Source organism: Chiloscyllium punctatum, chromosome 7, assembly GCF_047496795.1.
Source record: "Chiloscyllium punctatum isolate Juve2018m chromosome 7, sChiPun1.3, whole genome shotgun sequence".
Lineage (NCBI taxonomy): Eukaryota > Metazoa > Chordata > Chondrichthyes > Orectolobiformes > Hemiscylliidae > Chiloscyllium > Chiloscyllium punctatum.
The window spans coordinates 109,828,837-109,848,706 of NC_092745.1; the positions used below are offsets into that span (position 1 = coordinate 109,828,837).

Here is a 19,870-nt window from a genome sequence, read left to right on the forward strand (position 1 = left end):
ATGCACCAGATTCAGGTCTCCTAGTCAAAATGATCACAGTCATATCATCTTGAAACAAGTGCAGGATTGCTGTGCAAGTGCTATGGTAGAGCCTGGCTGAGTTCCTGAGGAACTCTGAGGACGTAACTATATTATTGTATGTGGAGTTTTCAGAAGAACATGGGTTGTGTGGACAACAAAATGTTAGTCTTTAACTTCTATGGCTAGGATTCAAAAAGTCTCTCTGGTCACAATTGGGTGTGTGTGAAATTGATTTTACTTATTCTTAATCCAGTCATAACGGTCTTGGTCAAAACTACATACTTTGATGCCATCACTCTCTATCACTAGGAAATCTGGTGTCTGCTTTGTAAAATGGAAAATTATCACATTATTTCAATGTAAGATGTTCTCTTGTGATTAGAATTGAGGGCCAGAGTGTAAGGACAGTGTATAAATTGAGCTTCATCTTTCAGGTGCTATAGCTGATATAAGATATTTTAACTATGTTCAAGATGGAGATAGATCATGCCATGTTAACTGTCGTGGTATTTTCCTTTTATCTATGGCAGGGAAATGCATTCTCCTCCATTGCCTGCTTCCTATGTCTGATGAAATCCCTCCAGAGACATGGTACGGCTATAAACCTTTCAAAGGAACATTGGTGCCAGAAGGTTGTTGAGAACAATGCAAAGATCTACACAGACATAAGTTCAGATTCAGCAAGTTATGAGGATTCGTTGATTGTGCTCAAAAGATCTGGAGGTCCAGGAAACTTTGTCACAATCCTGCACTTGCTTCAAGTTAGTATGATCGTGATCATCTCGACTGGGAGATCCGAATCTGGCATATTCAAAATCTAGACTACGCCAAGCAAGATTGTGCCATTACTCCCATACTATTTATATTCTACTCAAAAGTATCTACTTATCTCAAAGATAAACTGCTCTCTGGTGCAAATATTAAATACTGTCTAGATGAAAACCTTTTTTAACATTTCATTTGCCTCTGTGTCAAAATGAAATGGACTACTATAGACATGTATGATCCACAGTTTGCACAGAATTGCTGGGTTGTTGCCTATTCTAGAACTGCTGGCTTCTTTCAATCTTTTCAATTCTGCATAGAAGGGATTCAACATGTCCTCGAATGTTGCCAAAACACAACTCATATCAATCCACATCTGGCCAGCCAGATATTCTACCCAACATATATGTTGTCGGCCAGACTCTGAAATATGTTGAGCACTTCCCATATCTTGGAAGCCTGTCAAAAGGCCACCATTGAGGAAATAATCCAGAACTGGATTGCTACACTAGTTCAACCTTCTACAAACCATGGAAGTGAGTGTTTGAAAACAAAGTCAACAACAGCAAGTCAACAAAAGCCCCAGTGCAAAGATTAAATGTTGTCACCACACTCCTCTACTACCATGAGACCTGGACTGTGTATTAGCAACACATAACAACACAAAGGAAATTATGTCAGCAATACTCCTGCCACAACCTCCAATTTCATTGGATGGCAATGCAAAAGTCCTTCTTGAAGCCAGGTGTATTAGCATTCATTAAAATCCTGCGCACTCAACTTTGACGGACTGGGCATTGTGTCCAGTTAACCTAAAACACTTCTGTCAATCAATCCTGTTCTCTCAACTCTCAAATGGCCCATGTTTCAGGGTGGACAAGGAAAGCACTTCAAAGAAATTCTGATGCTCTCCTTGAACTGTAATGGTTGTCCCAATGACAAAATATATAGAGTATTGATCTTTGAATTCCATCACCCAATTTATTGCCTGAGACTTTCATGGATTGAAATGACTTTAAAACAAGGCTGACTTATAAATGACCACAGGGATCAGCTAATTCACCCAGGTTGGCTATATTTCATGAAACTGACATGGATTTGACCCAACAGCAATGAAACTGGTCAGCAAGACCCTGTGGGAGGCCTGGAAAGGTCCTCAGCTCTTATTTGATTGACAGTATTATGACAACCTTCACATATTGGGGATGGTACATTGCCTGTAATTTCTAAGCTTGAAAAAAAAATGTAAACTTCACCAAATAGAATATACAACCAGCACATACCTCATATAAAACCAAGAACAGTGGCAGTTTCTGGATATCTGAAACAACAACAGAAATTGTTGGAGAAACTCAGCAGGTCTGGCAGCATCTATGGGGAGAAATCAGAGTTAACGTTTTGAGTCTGGTGACTCTTCATCAGAGCTGAAAATGTGTTGCTGGAACAGCGCAGCAGGTCAGGTAGCATCCAAGGAACAGGAATCAGGGCTTATGCCCGAAACGTCGATTCTCCTGTTCCTTGGATGCTGCCTGATCTGCTGCACTTTTCCAACAACACATTTTCAGCTCTGATCTCCAGCATCTGCAGTCCTCACTTTCTCCTCGACTCTTCATCAGAACTGGAACTCTGAATGTTAACTTTGCTTTCTCCCCACAGATACTGCTAGACCTGCTGGCCACCTATCTTAAGGAGCTTTCTGCTAGATCAAAAGGTATTAAAGATACAGAACAGAACACAGACTAAGATGTTCTGAAGAAGGGTCACAGAACGCAAACCGTTAACTCTGATTTCTCTCCATAGATGCTGGCAGACCTGCTGAGTTTTATCAGCAATTTCTGTTTTTGTTCCAAAGTTCCTCTCTCTCTAAAACAATCTAGCCCAGACTCCAGGATAGGCTTATCAGGAAGTTGAGAATTTTAAGATAAATGCAAGTTTTGCTTCTGCTGACTGCACTGAAGAAACTAGTGAATCCACCTCAGCCTCCAGGTTCAAGGCTTCAAAGACAATCAATAAACCATTTCTTATATCTTCAACACTAACCCTTTTTTAAACTTTGTACATATACACATGAGAAGTGTCTGCACTAAAGCCATATTCATGATGTCGCATCTTTACTATTTTCGTTGGGGTGAACAGATAAGAAAATTGCTCTTTCTTCTACTCATGAAAATCTTGTAATTGGCTCCCAGATAAGGTTAAGTGTAGATTAATTAGACAAAGGTGTAGCATCACATTCAAAACAACCTTAAACATTTGCTCTAACCTATAGAGGCAGTTAATCTCATCGCACCTGGATGTAATATAACATTGATCTTAATGAATAGGAACAGCTTGCTAACAATCATTCAGAAGGGTTACAATTGTCTATCCAGCTGTATTGTCCTTTGATTCCCAAGCATTTTAATGGGAGCACAGCAGTGACTCAGAAGAGATAAGGAAGCAAACCTTGCACTCTGAAACCAGCGTCTCACGACTCAGTTTCTCTCCTGACTCAGTACCCAAAAGTATGTGGGCCAAGAATCCCATCATAGGAAGACCCATATCTAAACCTTGTGTAGCTATCATTCTCAAATTTAAAGTTAACAACCTGATGCAAGTGTGTTTTAGATTGGTATTAGGTTGTGAAATGAAAGCAGGCTTGGACGGCCGAAGAGCATGTTCCTGTGCTGTTTGTTCTTTGGTCCCCATCTCAGCAAGTTAACTTGCTCAAACAGTATAAAGTGACTGTCTGCCGACCTAGACTAATTCCAGCAGTAGCTCCAAAAATTCATCAACTGATAATGAAATACATCAGATTCAATTACTAATCAAAGAAGGTATTTCCACAGTGGCCAATTTTTTAAAAAATTAAATCGAAAGCTAGTCAAAAGTGGGTCACAATGACCTTTTTTGCACTGCTGAAGCTACCATACTGACATTCAACAGCTGAACTCCACAATACAAATAAAAAACTTTTATAAATTCATGCTTGGATCGACAAATGTTCCCGTCATGCCAGAGAACTATACTCAAGTGAGGAAGTGTGGCAAAAGCGCTCTCCATGGTAGAAACGATGCACTAACAAATCCTGTACACAATCTAATGCTGTTACACAATCTCCCCTTTCCGCAACACCCACCTGCCCAAACCTGGCCACAATGCAGGTTGGGAAGTTGCAGTGATGGTGGCCATTTGACTGACAGCAAGGTTTGAAATACATTAGGGGAGAGGGCATTGGGCAAATACAGTCACAAGTTTGACCACTGACTTTTGCCATTGTCAGGATTTGTGCTATTGCTGAGGGTCAGGACATTTATTATGGACTATGCCCTTGACTTTCTCCCCTTGTGGGGGGAGTCATAGACTGTACAAGGGAATTGGGGAAGGAGGAGGCTGATAGGGCAATGGGGGTACCAGTAAACTGCAAAAGGGGTTGGAGGACAAAGAAGAAGATTCGTGGGATTTGAATGGAAGAGAGTTGCGTCAGCTTTTGGGGGAGGGGGAGGGAGTGGAAGGGGGTGGAGAAGTTGAAAAAATTAGCAGAGGCAAGCCTGTAAGAAAGGTGGTTCTGAGTAAGCAGCTGCAAAAAAGTTGCAGGGAGGAAGGATGTAAAGGAAATAAAACAGATTTAAACCTATCAATAAAAAAAACTCAATTAATTGGGAGCCAGAAAACCTTGCAATCAATTAGGTACCGAATGTCTTGCAGATGAAAGTGAAATCTCTAGTTTAAAGCTGCATAGTATCAGGAATTACTATATGGGGAAATAATGTAGCATTTACTGTTGCAATGAATACCATGTCAATTGCTAAAATTGGAGAGATAGTAAAAAAGGTAGTAACTACAATATTCCAGCCCTTGTGTACATGGGGTTGAAATCCATTAAGGTATTTTTAGGGTGGTAGCAATTTGTGAGAAATGTAATTCAGATATTCTCAAAAACAATTTGTGCAAAGTTGGATGATGGAGGGTGGTGAGTCTTCATTTCCCTCTGATTAAGTTCACAGCAGAAATGTGAGCAGCCTTTCCACCAGAGGCCAGTCAATTAACTTACAAGGGGCTCATTCTACCAGCACTGGATTTAGCCAGCAACAATTGTGAATTATTTTGGCAGTCTGTCAGGCATACTTATGTGGGTAGACCTGAGATCCGATTTGGGTGAGATCGGTTGGGAGGGGTTCAGGGAAACATCGTAAATAAGAGCAGGCGGAGGGCAATCAGCCCTTCAAACATGCCCTGCCATTCAATATCATGGTCGATCATCCAACTTAGTACCTTGTTCCCACTATCTCCTCATACCTTTTGAACTCTACAGCCCAAAGAACTACATCTAATTCCCTTCTTGACTGTTTTCTGAATTCCACAGGCTCACCACAAACTCTCACACTCTCTGCGCTCGATAGAGGTGCCCAACAGTAGGAAGAGAGATGTCTGAATTAAGAAACCCTTCTGCCTTTCAAAATGAATCCCATTGCATCAAGTCTGTCTCTAGCGAATTTGCCCCACTCACCTGTTTCCTAACATTCTACAGACAATCCATGGTGTAGGGTGCATTGAATTATTGGCAGTGGCCACCACTCCCAGTGCTGCTGCTGGTACTGAGATGCTGGTAATTAATTTGTTGATCTCGGAGGTTGGCAGCTCACAGAACATTTGTTCTGCTCCAGAATTTAATTCCGGCAGCAGTCAGATAAGCACCTGACTGGGACTTAAATTCCATTGAGTCTCCCAATAGTGGCCATTTGGGTGACATTAGTTTTCTAATGTTCTAACATTAACAGTGCTTTCTCTCCAGATGGTGCCAGAACCGTTGAGCTTTTGGTTTTCCAGTCATGGGATTGGTTCCCTACCATGACCCCTGTTATCACCACTAAATTCCAACTCCTCTGATCTACAATATGCAACAGCAAATACAGAATTAAAGGCAATGGGTAAAGCAGAAGTTTGGCTTTTTCTGATAAGGATGGTGACAATTAGACAGTGATATTGTGAAAGATAAGTGTCTTACGTGTTTTTGAATCCATTAACTTGCTCTATCTCTCTCAGGTGTATTAAACTGTGGTAAAATGCTGAAAAAAGCCTCGAAAGAAAGCATGGATAAATCACATTCTGCTACAAGCTATTTAACATTATTTTAAATCAGAACTAACCCTTAAAATATTCATGTGCAACATCTTAGTGTCATGTGCAATGGATTTCTAAGTCAATCCAGCAGAATAACACAAAGTTATGCATGGTGTAAAAGATGTTCACTGATTTGTTTCATGCTTGAATATGAGGGTGAGGAGCACAGGACTTTAAAATCAATCACATAATTAAGTGTCATACTTCAGGTGGAAGGTGAATCTAATAGTATTAAGGTACATTAAACAAAATACGCACCATGGCTGCAGGTCCAGCAAATGCCAAGCTAAGCAACATGAGGAAGGGGATGATTTCCTGAGTTGGTTCAATATACGGCATGCTGAGTGTCCTGTCATGGCAGTTAAAGCCTGAGCGAACTGGTTTGAAGACATCCGTGAGCTCCAGGAAGTAAAGGCTGACAATTGACGAGGCCAGTATAGGTAACTGAGAAGGGAAAATGAGAAAAGAACGTGAGCTAGACCACAACTTATCTACACTCGCCACTAAAATAATCATTATTCCAGAAATTAATCTAAAGATGATTAAATTATGTAAACAAAATTGTTCACACAATCCATGTCACAAACAATATTTAAAGGTTTAGTTAACTCTTACTGTTATGGAAAGGATCAGGAAAAAAGGAGAATATATATATATAATATATATATATTATATATATATCTCATGCAAATACTTGCATTTTTATACTTTTAACTACATGCCAGTTTAAAGACTGTTTGGAGAACTTATGTGTTATATAGTAATTAAACTACAGTATACTGAGGAATAGTAATGAGAATGGGAGTACAGTATTGATTACATGGTACATATGAAATAAGTTGCATTAAAATACAATCAAGTGAATGTGATTATATGACTGTTATGAGAGAAACGTTTAGAATTGTTTTATTCATTCACAACATGTGAATGCACTGGTAAGGCTAACATTTATTGCCAATCCATAATTCCCACTGAGGAAGTAGTGTGAGCCATTTTGTTGGAATCGGTGAAGCCCTTTGTTGTAGGGGTTCAGGAGATTTGTTCAGCCATTTTAGTGGGTGGTTAAGAATCAGCCGTATTTGGTGGGTCTAGAGTCATATTTATGCCCTGATGAAGGGCTTTTGCCTGAAATCAACTAGGAGAATGTGAGGACTGCAGATGCTGGAGATCAGAGCTGAAAAATGTGTTGCTGGAAAAGCGCAGCAGGTCAGGTAGCATCCAAGGAGCAGGAGAATTGATGTTTCGGGAACAAGCCCTTCTTTTGCCTGAAATGTCAATTTTCCTGCTCCTTGGATGTTGTCTGAACTGCTGTGCTTTTCCAGGACCACTCTAACCTTGACTCATATTTATGTCAATCCAGACACTACAACTGCTTGTTTAAATATATTTGAAAGTAATAATTAGGCAATGTTTTGGTCGTTTTGAGTCTTTTCTGGACCTGCAACGGTTTATTGAAAGATTTAAATTCAAAAAACTTTGATTTCTGAAGAAGATTTTCTGCCGGTATAATTGCTTCATTATTGAATTAATTTCAACTGAGCAGATAAGCTCATTCTAACCTGGTCATTTTAACTTCTCCCAGGAGAGAAAGAATGAATTCATGTTAATGATGTCTGAGGTGTAAGCAATAGCAAATCCTTTAAAAGGAAAAGTTGTGAAAGATATCGATGTCTTTTCTTTCACAGCAGAGAATATCAATCACTCAATGAAAAAATACTGATGTCTTCTCTTAGCTTTCCAGTAATGCACCTATCAGACCTCCACCCACTTCAAAGCTCAGAGAACACACAGGCAACAAATGTTGTTACAATATCCCAACATTAACAATTTGTTATTTTGGGGTTAATTAGTCAGCTTGTAAAGATTTAAATGTTCAATAAACAAGTGATTCTCCTGCTAGCTGATACAAAATTAGAGTAATCGCCACTCTAAAACTTTGAGAGAACAAAAGCAGTTATATTTTCTTTAACATGACTGGGAAGATGGTATTTATGATAGATGTTCATAATAGGGACAGCATGGTATCTCATGGTGGCTCAGAGCGGCAGCACTCTGGCACATAGTGGTGGCACAGTGAATCAGAGGGGCGGCACAGTGACTCAGGGCAGCATGGTGGCTGAGTGGTTAGCAAGTGCTGCTTCACAGTGTCAGGGACCCGGGTTTGATTCCACTTTTGGACGCCTGTCTATGTGGAGTTTATATGTTCTCCCTGTGTGAATGTGGGTGTCCTCAAGTGCCGCGATTTCCTCCCAAAGTCCAAAGATGGACAGGTTAGATGGATTGGCCTTGCTAAATTGCTCCATAGTGTACTGAAATGTAAAGGCCAGGTGGATTAGCCATGGGAAATGCAGGGTTACAGGGACAGGGTTGAGGGGTGAATCTGGGTGGGATATTCTTCGGATGATCGGTGCAGATTCAATGGGCCGAATGGCCTGCTGCCAAACTGTAGGATTCTGTGATGTATTCTATGATGAAGAAAGGGATGGGAAGCACCATGTGATTAATATACATTTTCCTCCCTATACCAACAGCTCTTATTGATTCAGTCAGGAAATTGAGTCAACTTTGTTCCTCATGTCATCAATGACCTTGCATCTGTCATTAAAATTGATGTTGTTTACTTTGATGATCAAGCTATCGCCTACAGATGGTGAAAATAAAATTGGGGACAGCAGCCAGTATAATGGTGTATTAACTGAGAAAATCAAGTCAATAAATCTGTCCAGAAAGATTGACAATGGTGCTGGCTACCCATGCTTAATCTAAAGATGAAAGCCATCTTCAATTACAGATTTGCAGTTCCTATATTGGGGAATTGTGTTTGGTTGCACAAATCCAAACTGGTGATTGATCTAGTTTGAAATATTAGAGTACTTCTACTAAACAATTTTGGTGACATAAGTGATATTTGTAACAAGCAAAACTTATATCCAACAAACCACAGAAAGTTTCCAACACAGAAGCAAGTCAATCAGTCTGTCAAGTCCCCACCAGCTCTCTCACAAATGCAACTCAGCTCGCGCTACTTCCCCCACTGCAATTTTTTTGGAAAAGCTCAAATGCTTAAACAATTCTTCTTTGAATGCCACAGCAGGATCTGTTTCCATCAGACATCGTTCGTAAAAGCTTTTCCACCAGCATGGTTAAATAGACTGCCTTACAGTTGCTGCATTTATCCTTAAAACCTTTTTGAATAAGGCAGTGAGATTTGCAATTGGAGTCACAGAACCATAGAGTTGCACTGACTCTTCAGTCCAAATCATCTATGCCGACCAGACATCCTAAATTAATCTATTCCCATTTGCCAGCACTCGGCCCATATCCCCCTTTACCCATCTAGATGCCTTTTAAATGTTGTAATTGTACCAGCCTCCACCACCTCCTCTGGCAGCTCATTCCATGCATGCACCACTCTCTGTGTGACAAAGTTGCCACTCCAGTCCCTTTTAACTCTTTTCCCTCCCAATTTAAACCTATGCCCTCTAGTCTTGGACTCTCCTACACTGAGGGAAAGATTCTCCAATCCCCTGACATGATGACCATTTCAAAGGACATTTAGAAGATTTTGTTCACCATTATTTCCCTCAGTGTGATCAAATTGAGTAAATGTGGAGACATGTGGCTCTCTACTATAATCTCCAAAAAATATATTAATGTTTTACACTTGCACCCAGTACAGTTCAAAACAATGCGTTTTGTGGATTTTCATGCGTGAAGGACATGATCTTGGCAACCATACCTCCATACCTTTTGTAATTGCTAGCAGTCCACTGAAGGGATCACAAAATTGTTACAGCACAGAAGAGGCCATTAGGCTCATTGTGCCTGCACCGGCTGTTCAAATGAGCTCTTCGAATGAGAGATCAACAGTAAAGAGTGTTAATCTCTGCCAGTGAAACTCTCCTGAAATATTGCGCTGAAGTCTTTGTCTTTGTGTAGTAATTTTCAACAAGCATTCTACATTCTGGTTGGTGAGTCATGCATTTGAGCTCAAGTCTCCAGGGAAAACCAATGTCGCACACTGTCTGATGCACTGGTCAAGTAAGATCCAGCCCAATATGTTTCAGATGACACCAGCAGCAACAACATTCGTCTCTCCAACACTGAAGCATAAGACATAGGAGCAGAGAAATAGGAGGAGGAAATTCAACCCATCAAGCCTGCCATGCCACTCTCGATCATAACCAACCATCACTTCAACACCAGTTTCTTGCACTCTCTCATATACTTTAACATCATTAGTCTCCAGAAAAAAACATTCGATCTGATGATCGGGGTATACTACCAGCCTGGTAATTGGCTTAGATATGTCCTTTTTGTGGACAAGTTTCTACATTGACAGGTAGATGCCAGTATGATAGCTGTACTAAAATTGTTCAGGGACATGGCTTGTTTTGAAGCACAAGTCAAACACAGGGCCTGTAGGCTTTTCCGTATCCAATGCCTTCAGTTATTGCTTGATATCCTGAGGAATGAATTGAATTTGCTGAAGGTTGACATCTGTGATTGCTGACACTTCTGGCTGAAGGACACAGTGAATGCTTTCATTGTTACTTTTGGACTATTATACTACACTCATTGAAGATGGGAAACTTTTTGGAGCCTCTTTCTCCATTTAGTTTTTAATTGTCCACCACCGTTCACCACTGTTTGTGGCAGACTGCAGAGCTTACACTGATCCATTGTTTCACTTGACTATTTCGTGTTAATTTTATGAGTTGGCATGCATGCTATACTGTGACATAGCTTCACCAAGTTGACACTTCATTATTAGGTATGCCTGCTGCTCCTCTTGGCATGCTTCCTGCACTCTTCATTGAATCCGGTTTGATCTTCTACTGTGATGGTTTTGGAGTGGGAAATTGAAGACCCGTGAAGTTAGAAATCACAGATGATACAATTGTTGCTGCTGATGGCCTATATAGCCTCATGGATTTCCAGCTATAAGGTGCTATATCATTGAGATCTCTCCATTTAGCATGGTAGTAGTGCCACACCACATGCTGGAGGGTATCCTCAATGTGAAAGCGGGACTTCATTTTAACATGGGCAACAGTCACACCTACCAATACTGTATGGACAGATAGACTGTCGAGGATGAGATCAAGAAGGTTTTTCTTCAACATGGAACATAGAAATATAGAATATAGGAGGAGTAGGCTGTTTAGTGCTTCTGACCTGGTCTATATGATTATAGTTGATTATCTAATTCTGTCCCCTGTTACTACTTTCTCCTGATACCTATTAGGCCTAAGAGCTATATGTACATTTTGCTTGAAAGTTTTCAATATTTTGACCTTAAGTTTCCTGTGGCAGAGAATTCCACAGGATCCACATTCTCTGTGTGAAGAAATTTCTCCTCATCTCTATCCTAAAAGGGCTACCCCTTATCCTTAGACTGGATTCACCAGTCATTGTGAATTTTCTTCCTGCAACTATCCTGTAAAATACGATTAGATTTTTAAAGGTGCCCATGAAGTCCCCCTTATTCTTCTAAATTCCATATAATGAATATAGTCCTAAGTGAATCAGTCTCTCCATATATGTCAGTCCCACCATCCCAAGAATCAGCTTTGTAAATGCTTTTTGCACTCTCTCAATAGCCAGTACATTCTTCCACAGATAAGGAGAATAAAATTGAATGCAATACTCCAGGTGCAGGTTTACCAGTGCTCTGTACAGTTGCAACGTGACATCCCTGCTATGTACTCAAACCTCTCTCTATGAAGGCTAACATACCATTTGCCTTCTTCAGCTCCTGCTGCACCTGCCTGCTTACTTTAAGTGTCTGATGTATAAGGACACTGAGGTCTCATTGCACCCCTCCCTTTCCCAATGTATCCCCATTCAGATAATAATCTGCTTTCCTGTTTTTAATACCTGTGTGGATAACCACACTTACCCACATTATACTGTATCTGCCATGTATATCCCCATGTAGTTAACTTGTCAAAGTTGTGCAGATGCTTCTCTGCATCCTCCTCACATGGTACCCTCCCACTCAAATTTGTGTCATCTACAAATTTAGAGACAACACACAGTTTCTACATTCAAATCATTAATATATAGTGTGAATAGCTGGGGTCTAAGCACGAATCCCCGGGGTACCCATTTAGTCACTGTCTGCCACATGGAAAAAGACCCCTTTATTTTATTTGTTTCCTGTCTGCCAACCTGTCCTCAATCCATTTCAGTACACGACCACAAATCCCATGCGCTTTAATTTTACATGTTAATCTCTTCTGTGTCAAAATCCTTTTGAAAATCCAAGTAAATCACATCTACTAGTTTCCCGTTATCTACTTTATCATTACATCTTCAAAATCTTACAGCAGGTTTGTCAAGCACAAAATCCATACTGAATCTGTCCAAACCTGTCACTATCTATTAAGTGCTCTATTAAAACTTCCTTAATAATGGACACAAGCATTTCTTTTTCACTAGCAATACCCAGCTAATTGGTCTATAATTCACTGTCTGTTCTCCGTCTCCCTTTTCAAATCATAGGGTTATATTAGCTGATTTTCGATCCATAGGAATATTCCAGATATTCTAGAATTGTGGAAGATGATCACTAACATATCTGCTATTTCTAGGGCTAATTCCTTTAGTAATCTGGCAAGATGTTTATCAGACCCTGGGCATATATCTGTCTTTATCCCCAAAACCATTTTCCTACTGATTCAGTTCCTGCTTTCCATCAGACCCTGAAGTCCACTATATTTTTAGGATGTCACTTATGTCTTCCCTTGTGATTTTTTTATGCATTTAATTGGTTTGGTCATCTTTTTGTTCTCCATTATAAATTTCTTGTTTCTGACTGTAGGTGACCTATATATGTCTTCACTAATCTTGTTGGCTCCTTCACCACTGGCTGCAGGATTTATGTTCTTTGTAGCTGATTGCTATAAGTATTTATATACTGAGCACAGAATAATCAAAAATAACAATGTTATAATATAATAGTGAGTGAAAGATTGCAATTGTAAGGTTGCACTGATACAATGACCTAAAATAGAAATAAAAGACAGGATTTTCTATCCTGCTTCATACATGTCTTTTGGCTGTACTGCTAAAAACAACCAATCTCCTGGGTTAAGCTCATTTTAGCAGGAGCCATGTGGGAGTCCCACATTTGATAAGGAGGTCATTTCAGAGTTAGCTGGAGGAAAAGGCTAAAGCAGACTATAGGCACTACCGATGCACCTTAAAAAGAAACATCTAGGTTTGGCCATAATGAACATTTTAAAATAAAACTCTACTAACTACCTGGATTTAATTTTGATAACCTTGGTTCCCTTAGTAACAGTGAATGCCAGGAGGACACTGCTGTTCTGAGAATGCACCATTCTGTTGAGCTTAACATGAGAGGTCGCATGGTTATAAAACACATTCTTCTGCATTAAGACAGAAAATACTGGTAAAACACAGTAATGTGCCAACATCTGTGAAGAGATTCTCCAGCATTTTCTCTTTACAGTTCAGATTTCCAGAATCCACAATATTTTACTTTTATGTTCATCTGCATATTACTACATAATAAATTGCTTTCTTTCTTGTAATATAGTGGGAAATTAATTTCATTAATGATGATGCTACTGTGACATTGAGACTGATCGAGACTCAGGACCAGAAGAAAAATACTTTATTATTATTAATCATGAATAATAATGGGGAACCAGGAAATGGCAGGGTCATTAAGTTAATCCTTTGAAATAGCTTTCACAGTAGAAGACACTAATTCTGTCTGGATTTATAATTGGTTGGCTGACAGAAGGCAGAGAGTGGTTGTAGATGGAAAGTATTCTGTCTGGAGGGCAGTGTTGAGTGGTGTTCCACAGGGTTCTGTTCTTGGGCCTCTGCTCTTTGTAGTTTTTACAAATGACTTGGATGAGGAGGTTGAGGGGTGGGTTAGTAAATTTGCAGATGACACAAAGGTTGGAGGTGCCATTGATAATATCAAGGGTTCTTGCAGGCTGCAGCACATCATAGACAGGATGCAGAGCTGGGCTGAGAAATGGCAGATGGAGTTCAAACTGGATAAATGCGAAGTGACTCGTTTTGGAAGGTCGAACTCGAATGCTGAATATAGGATTAAAGACAGGATTCTTGGCAGTGTGGAGGAACAGAGGTGTTGCCTTATGTAGAGAGGTTGACTTAGCTCAGACTTTTCTGTCTGGAGAGAAGGAGGAAGAGAGGTGACCTGATCGAGGATAACAAGGTAATGAGAGGCATGAATAGAGTCAACAGCCAGAGACTTTTCCCCGGGCAGGATTGACTGGCATGAAGGGTCATAGTTTTAAGATATTAGGAGAAAGGTATCGAGGGGATGTCAGAGGTAGGTTCCTTATGCAGAGAGTTGTGAATGCATGGAATTCGTTGCCAGCAGTGGTGGTGGAAGCAGAGTCATTTAAGTGACTGCTGGAAATGCACATGGGCAGCTGTGAGTTGAGGGGTGAATTTATTTTAAATTAGGATTAATTCTTGGCACAACATTGTGTGCCGTAGGGCCTGTTCTGTGCTGTATGTTTCTATGTTCTATGTTCTATCTTCTATCTTTCAGCATGATCTGGACAGGATGGGTGAGTGGGCAAATCAATGGCATAAGCAGGCAAATGAGAATAAATGTGAGGTTATTCACTTTGGAAGCAAAAACAAGGGCAGATTACTACCTGAATGGCTGTTAATTGGGAGATGGAAGTGTGCAACGGGACCTGGGTGTCCTTGTGCACCAGTTGCTGAGGGTAGGTATGCAGGTGCAGCAAGTGGCAAAGGCGGCAAATGGTATGTTGGCCTTCATTTCAACAGCTTTCAAGTACAGGAGCAGGGGTGTGTTGCTGCAGTTATACAGGGCCTCAGTGAGGTCACATCTCGAATAGTGTGTGCAGTTTTGGTCTCCATTTCTGAGAAAGATGCTCTTGATCTTGAGGGAGTGTGGCGAAGGCTTACCAGGCTGTTTCTGGGGATAGCAGGACTGATGTGTGAGGAGAGATTGACTAGGTTAGGATTATTTTCACTGGAGTTCAGATGAATGAGGGGACATCCCATAAAGACATATAAAATTCTAACAGGACTAGATAGGCTAGATGCAGAGGGGATGCATCCAATTGCGGGTGTGTCCAGAACCAGGGGTCATAGTTTGAGTATTAGGATAGAGACATTTCTTCACTCAGAGTGGTGGGTCTGTGGAATTCATGACCACAAAACATTGAATGCGTTCAAGAGGTAGCTAGATATAGCACGTGGGGCAAATAGAATCAGTGGTTATGGGCAGAAAGCAGGATTAGGCTATTCAGTTGGACAATCAGCCACGATCGAGATGAATTGCGAGCAGACTTAAAGGGCTGAATGGCCTCCTCCTGCTCCTATCTTCTATGTTTCTATGTTTTCATACCACAGCTAGACTACTGTGAATAGTTTTGAGCCCCTTACACTGGCATTGGAGGCAATCCAGAGAAGGTTCACAAGATTGATCTCAGGTTTGGGGCAATTTTTTTTAGCAAATAGAGGTTGTGTTGGTTGGGTCTGTACTCATTGAAATTTAGAAGAATGAAAGGCAACCATATTAAAACATATAAAACTCATACAGAACGTGACAAAATTGATGCAGAAAGTTTGTTATCCCTGGTGCCAGAGTCTAGGACCAAATAGCATAATCTCAAAGTAGAATTCATCCATTTTAGATAGAGTTGAGGAGGATTTTTTTCTCTGAGAGAGTAGTGAATATATGGCCTTCTTTACTACAGTGAGATGCCAACACTGAGTCATTAAGTACATTAAGATAAACAGATTTTTAATCAGTAAAGGAATCAAGGATGATGGGGAAAATGCAGAAGAGTGGAGTTGAGTATAGTTAGATCAGCCATCCTCTCACTGAATGGCAGAACAGACTAGATGAGCTGAATGGTCTACTTTTACTTCTACGTCTTATGGTTTTATTGTCCTGAGAGTTCAGGATATATACTATGGCGTAAACAAAGAGTTTACAATTAGTGTTGCTGAACAAAGAGACCTTGGAATGCAGGTTCATAGCTCCTTGAAAGTGGAGTCGCAGGTAGACAGGATAGTGAAGAAGGCGTTTGGTATGCTTTCCTTTATTGGTCAGAGTATTGAGTACAGGAGTTGGGAGGTCACGTTGTGGCTGTACAGGACATTGGTTAGGCCACTTTTGGAATATTGCATGCAATTCTAGTCTCCTTCCTATTGGAAAGATGTTGTGAAATTTGAAAGGGTTCAGAAAAGATTTACAAGGATGTTGCCAGGGTTGGAGGATTTGAGCTCTCGGGAGAGGCTGAACAGGCTGGGGCTGTTTTCCCTGGAACATCGGAGGCTGTGGGGTGACCTTATAGAGGTTAACAAAATTATGAGGGGCATGGATAGGATAAATGGACAAAGTCTTTTCCCTGGGATCGGGGAGTCCAGAACTAGAGGGCATAGTTTTAGAGTGACAGGGAAAGATATAAAAGAGACCTAAGGGGCAACATTTTCACACAGAGGGTGGTACATGTGTGGAATGAGTTGTCAGAGGAAATGGTAGAGGCTGGTTCAATTGTAACATTTAAAAGGCATTTGGATGGGTATATGAATAGGAAGGGTTTGGAAGGATATGGGCCAGGTGCTGGCAGATGGGACTAGATTGGGTTGGGATATCTGGTTGGCGTGAATGGGTTGGACCGAAGGGTCTGTTTCCATGCTGTACATTTCTATGACTCTAAGGGAGAAGTACTGATAGTTAAGGACAAGCTAAGTATGGAAGGAACTCAGACCTGAATCAATCTAGCAAGACACTGCAGTTTTTAAAGAGTACCATGCAGACACCCAATGCCCAGGAGAACCCAGAGTGTGCAGAATTCATGAAGGGACAGCAACAAAGTTCTGAATCTATGGCAGAAGCTCAATTCAGACATAGCTGCAGCAGCCCAAAGCATGGTTATAGCAGAGTTCTCTCACAGCATTCAAATTCAATAATAGTTTTTAACAAACCTTGTTTGTGTTACACAGACCAACACAGTAAAAGTTGGCAACCACAAGTTGGTGGTAACAGAAGATAAGAACATTTATGTGAAAACACTAAATAAAAATGCCAAAATTAAACTTACATTCTGACTCCCTGATGAAGTAAATTCTCAGGCTTAGCTGTTTACTTGAGACTAATTCTCACAATGTGGAACATTGCCTGAACATTGCATTCTGCTTTAGTTTTGTATCACACTGTGTAGAACATTTACCACTGAGATGTAATGCCTAACTCTTGCTTAAAATACTTTGAAAATTGTTTTTGAGTTTCTTCTTCATTTTTTTAATGTGGCATCTCATCTCTGTAATAACTAAAAGACATAATAATTACCTTAATTTGTAATGATGTTTACAGTAAATGCTTATTCCCTTAGCAGTGACACTAACAATGGATGGTTTAATTAAATGTTCACAACAGGAATCATATATGTACATGAAGAAATGCAATTGTGAAAAGCTATCCAGGTTTTTTCATTTTGTCCAGACTTGACCACTGACCACAACTGATCAGAAATTTACAAATGTTAAAGTTTTACATCTTGTTTTTCCCTTTGAATTTGTATTCTTGCAAAACATCCTGAAGTGTGCATTTTTTGACAATATATGTGTTTTTTTTCAGCAATACTCAAACTTTGAAATACTGGCTACACTGCAGGAACTCTGACCCATTATTTACTGTAGTAATGGAAGGATATAAATGCAAATGGGATAACTAGCAATATGCAATTCTTTGCCCCTACATTGTGCACTTCCATTCTGTCAGCAATAGGAATTATTGTTTAGAACTTACAATCACTTCCATCTAGAATGTCAAGAGTGAAAGATGCATGAGAACATGACCAGCTGCAAGTTCCCCTCCAAGTCACTCATCATCTTGATTTTGAAATCTAACACCATTCCTTCAATGAAATTGGGTGAAAATCCTAGAATTCCCTCCCTAATGCATTGTGGGTTGACCTGCAGCACATGGACTGCAGCAGTTCAAGAAGATAGATCACTACTATCTTCTCAAGTACAAGTGGGGATGGCCAATAAATACTACCCAGCTAGTGACAGCCATATCCCATGAGTAAATAAAAAAAAGTGATTTCCAGTAATATAATGACTGCCTTCTTCAGTCATAAAAATAGGCAATCACTTACATTTAGAGTCAGAGAGTCATAAAGTAATACAGCATGGAAACAGGCCCTTCAGCCCAAACTGGTCCATGATGACCATGGTGTACTCAACTAGTTCCAACTGCCTACATTTGGTCCATATCCCTCTAAACCTTTTGCATCCATGTACCTATCCAAATGTTTTTAAAATGTTGCTATTGTATCTGTCTCAACCACTTTCTCTGGCAGCCCAGTCCATACAAGCACTACTCTGTATGAAGAAGTTGCCCCTTGGGTCCTTCTTAAATCCTTCCTCTCTCACCTTAAGCCTATGCTATCTACTTTTCAATTTCCCCATCCCTGGGAAAAACAAAGATGTATTCATCCTATCTATGCCCCTCATGATTTTATCCACCTCAATAAGGTCACCCCTCATTCTCCTACATACCAAGGAATAAAGTCCTATTCTGGCCAAAAACCTCTCCATAACTTAGGTCCACTAGACCTGGTAAAATCCTCATAACTCTTCTTTGCACTCTTTCCAGCTTAACTATGTCTTTCCTATAATAGGGTGATCAAAACTGAAGGCTGATTTGGAGACGCTGGTGTTGGACTGAGATGTACAAAGTTAAAAAGTAAAAATTTTGGACTTTAACCTGATGTTGTGTGATTTTTAACTCAAAACTGAAGACAATACTCCAAGTGCGGCCTCACCAATGACTTATACAGCTCTAACATAATGTCCCAACTCTTATACTCAATGCGTTGACCGAGGAAGGCCAGCATGCTGAATGCCTTATTCACCACCCTGTCTATCTGTGATACTGTTTTGAAAGAACTCTGTACTTGTACTCGTAGGTCCCTCTGTTCTACAACACTCCTCAGAACCTTACCATTTACTGTGTAAGCCCTACCTTGGTTTGATTTTCCAAAGTGAAACAACTTACACTTATCTGTATTGAATTGCATTACCCTCTACTTCCTACCATCGAGTCAATTTTGAATGCAATTAGCTAGCTCCTTGCATGAATTCAGGAAATCTCAAAGTATTTTACAAGCAATCACTTGGTTTTGAAGACTAGTCACCTTTGCAATGTAGCAGCTAAATTATTAGATTAGATTACTTATGGTGTGGAAACAGGCCCTTTGGCCCAACAAGTCCACACCGCCCCGCCGAAGCGCAACCCACCCATACCGCTACATCTACCCCTTACCTAACACTGCTGGCAATTTAGCATGGCCAATTCACCTGACCTGCACATTTTTGGACTGCGGGAGGAAACCGGAGCACCCGGAAGAAACCCACGCAGACACGGGGATAATGTGCAAACTCCACACAGTCAGTCGCCTGAGGTGGGAATTGAACCCGGGTCTCTGGTGCTGTGAGGCAGCAGTGCTAACCACTGTGCCACCGTGCCGCCCAAGGTTCCATAACAACAATGACATGAAGACAAGATAATCAGTTTTATTCATACCATTGATTGAGGGATAAAATTTGAGCAGGATTCAGGGGAAAACTCCATGGATGTTCTTTTCCATCTACCTGAGATGGCAGGTGAGACTTAGTCTAACATCTCACCTGTAAGACAATAAACTAAGCAATGCATTCACTGAGTGCCAATCTACATTTTGAGGCTAGACCTCTGGGGTGGAATGTGAACTCATAACTTTCTCACTCAGAGGTGACAAAACTGTGACTGAGTCAAGGAAGTAGGGTGTATTTCAGAGCAACATACAAAAGGTGCAGTGTAATCTTTGAGATTTTGTTACCTATTAATTGCCAATCCTGATCAAAGTTAAGGAAATAAAGGGTTCTGAGAAACACAATGTGCACATTAATTGAAGCATTCAAACTTGTGTGTCAATTC

General features: G+C 40.4%; 1 protein-coding gene across 3 annotated transcripts in view; it reads right to left on the bottom strand.

The window, feature by feature from the left end:
- LOC140480036 (phospholipid phosphatase-related protein type 4-like) overlaps positions 1-19,870 on the bottom strand; it is an 89,797-nt gene that overhangs the window by 51,836 nt on the left and 18,091 nt on the right. For all 3 annotated transcript variants that reach the window (XM_072574582.1, XM_072574581.1, XM_072574580.1), the window contains exon 2: positions 6,148-6,333. In XM_072574582.1, coding sequence (XP_072430683.1) covers positions 6,148-6,333 — 186 coding nt within the window. The remainder of the gene's footprint in view (positions 1-6,147; positions 6,334-19,870) is intronic.